The 1468-nt window shown below is 59.8% G+C and overlaps 2 protein-coding genes across 2 annotated transcripts in view; both read right to left on the bottom strand.

Annotated features, from left to right (window-relative positions):
• The window catches only part of LOC119588665, a gene marked incomplete in the record, with an annotated part of 53301 nt that overhangs the window by 14753 nt on the left and 37080 nt on the right, over positions 1–1468 (bottom strand).
• Positions 7–1468, bottom strand: part of LOC119588666 — a 14033-nt gene continuing 12571 nt past the window's right edge. The window contains exon 2 of the mRNA XM_037937302.1: positions 7–1086. Coding sequence (XP_037793230.1) covers positions 71–526 — 456 coding nt within the window. The 5' untranslated portion in view covers positions 527–1086 and the 3' untranslated portion in view covers positions 7–70. The remainder of the gene's footprint in view (positions 1087–1468) is intronic.

Below are 1468 nucleotides of genomic sequence, written 5' to 3'. Positions count from 1 at the left end.
CCTGGCGGCGGCGTGCTTGGCAAGGCCGAGCAAGTGCGCCGGCAGCACACTGGTGGTGAAGCGTCGGAGGTCATCTCGGCGTCCTTTGAGCTTGGTCTTTGCGATGCTGGAAAGGAAAGGATCCTTTGGCGTCCTTGTGGTCCTTCGCGTCCGAAGGAGGAGCTTTGGTTGTGGCTTTGGTGAAGGTGCGAGCGGCGACGCCCGCCTCCTTGGCGAGCACCGAGTCTTTGGTCGAGCGGGAGGAACTTTCTTTGGTTGAGTCTTTGGTATTCTGGGCAGCCCTGGCCTTCTTCTCCCCCAGCACGTGGTGGCGCAGGGCCGGCAGCAACCCCTCCCCAACACCGCCGCGGGACTGGGCCTTCTGCCCGTCGTAGAGCACGGCGAAGGGCTTCCGCCGCGCCCGGAACTCCCGCCAGCCGAGGCTCAGGTTGGACGAGCTGCGACTGAGCGTGGCTGACGACTGCGACGAGTACGCCGACGACGAGGCGAGCGAGCGCGTGGACGGCGACGGGGTCAGCTCCGTCATCGAGGGCGACGCCAGAGAGTGGGACGAGGCGGACGGCGCCAGGGAGTGGCTGGAGGAGGAGAGCGCCAAGGAATGGCCCGAGGAGGAGTGGGCCAGGGAGTGGGCGGAGGAGTGGGGTGGCACAGCCTGCGTCCAGCGTGGTGCGCGAACGGGTCAGCCCGGGTCGGGGCGGCGACCGATGCACAAGCGCGGCAGCCTTGAAGCCCCCGTGGATGAAGCCGCCGCCACTCTTCATGGGCCTGGTGGAGCCCATCCTGCCCGAGGCCCTGGAGTAGTTTCCGACCGACCTGGAAGACCAGCGGTTCCTCTGGAGAGGCTGCGAGGGGCCTTCGGCGGGCCTGGGAAAGAAGAAGCAGGCCGTGCTCCAAAAGCCTGCCCTGAGGGCGTCAAACGTCCTGCACGCGGAGCAGCTGTGACTACCGCAGCCTCTATCTGCTCCGCGCATCGCACATCACAGCACAAACACAGTGACTTCTATTTCGACATAGTCCTTCCACCACATCCAGTTATCTAATAACATTTCACAACTATTTCATACACTCAAGTTTATATACCTGCTCCTTTATTTGGAATTGAGAAAAAATATATAAAAAATGATAAAATAATTGAATCCCCAAAGTACTCCAACCAATAAACTCTGCGACCCAAGCAGGTGGAAACAAAAGCAAAAAGGGAGAATCGAGGCCATAATTCCCAGGCGGTTAACAAAGCGTCGTGATAACTACCGCCCGCGGCCCGGCACCGCCGCCCTCCTCCACGCTGACTGCGCATTCAGAACATGAGTTGACTAAGCCTCGCGTCGAAGGCAGGCGGTGGTCGGTAGGCGGGCGGGCCTGTTATAAACATTTTCTTAGAGCAAGGAAAGAACGCAGTTTGCAACAAATGGGAATTCAAGACGAAAGGAGTCAATCAGAGAAGCTACAAAGACGCGCACACTCATAC

The sequence above is a fragment of the Penaeus monodon genome, chromosome 24, assembly GCF_015228065.2.
Source record: "Penaeus monodon isolate SGIC_2016 chromosome 24, NSTDA_Pmon_1, whole genome shotgun sequence".
NCBI lineage: Eukaryota > Metazoa > Arthropoda > Malacostraca > Decapoda > Penaeidae > Penaeus > Penaeus monodon.
The sequence above is the reverse complement of the archived record's forward strand: the minus strand, read 5'-3'. Positions and strand labels throughout refer to the sequence as shown.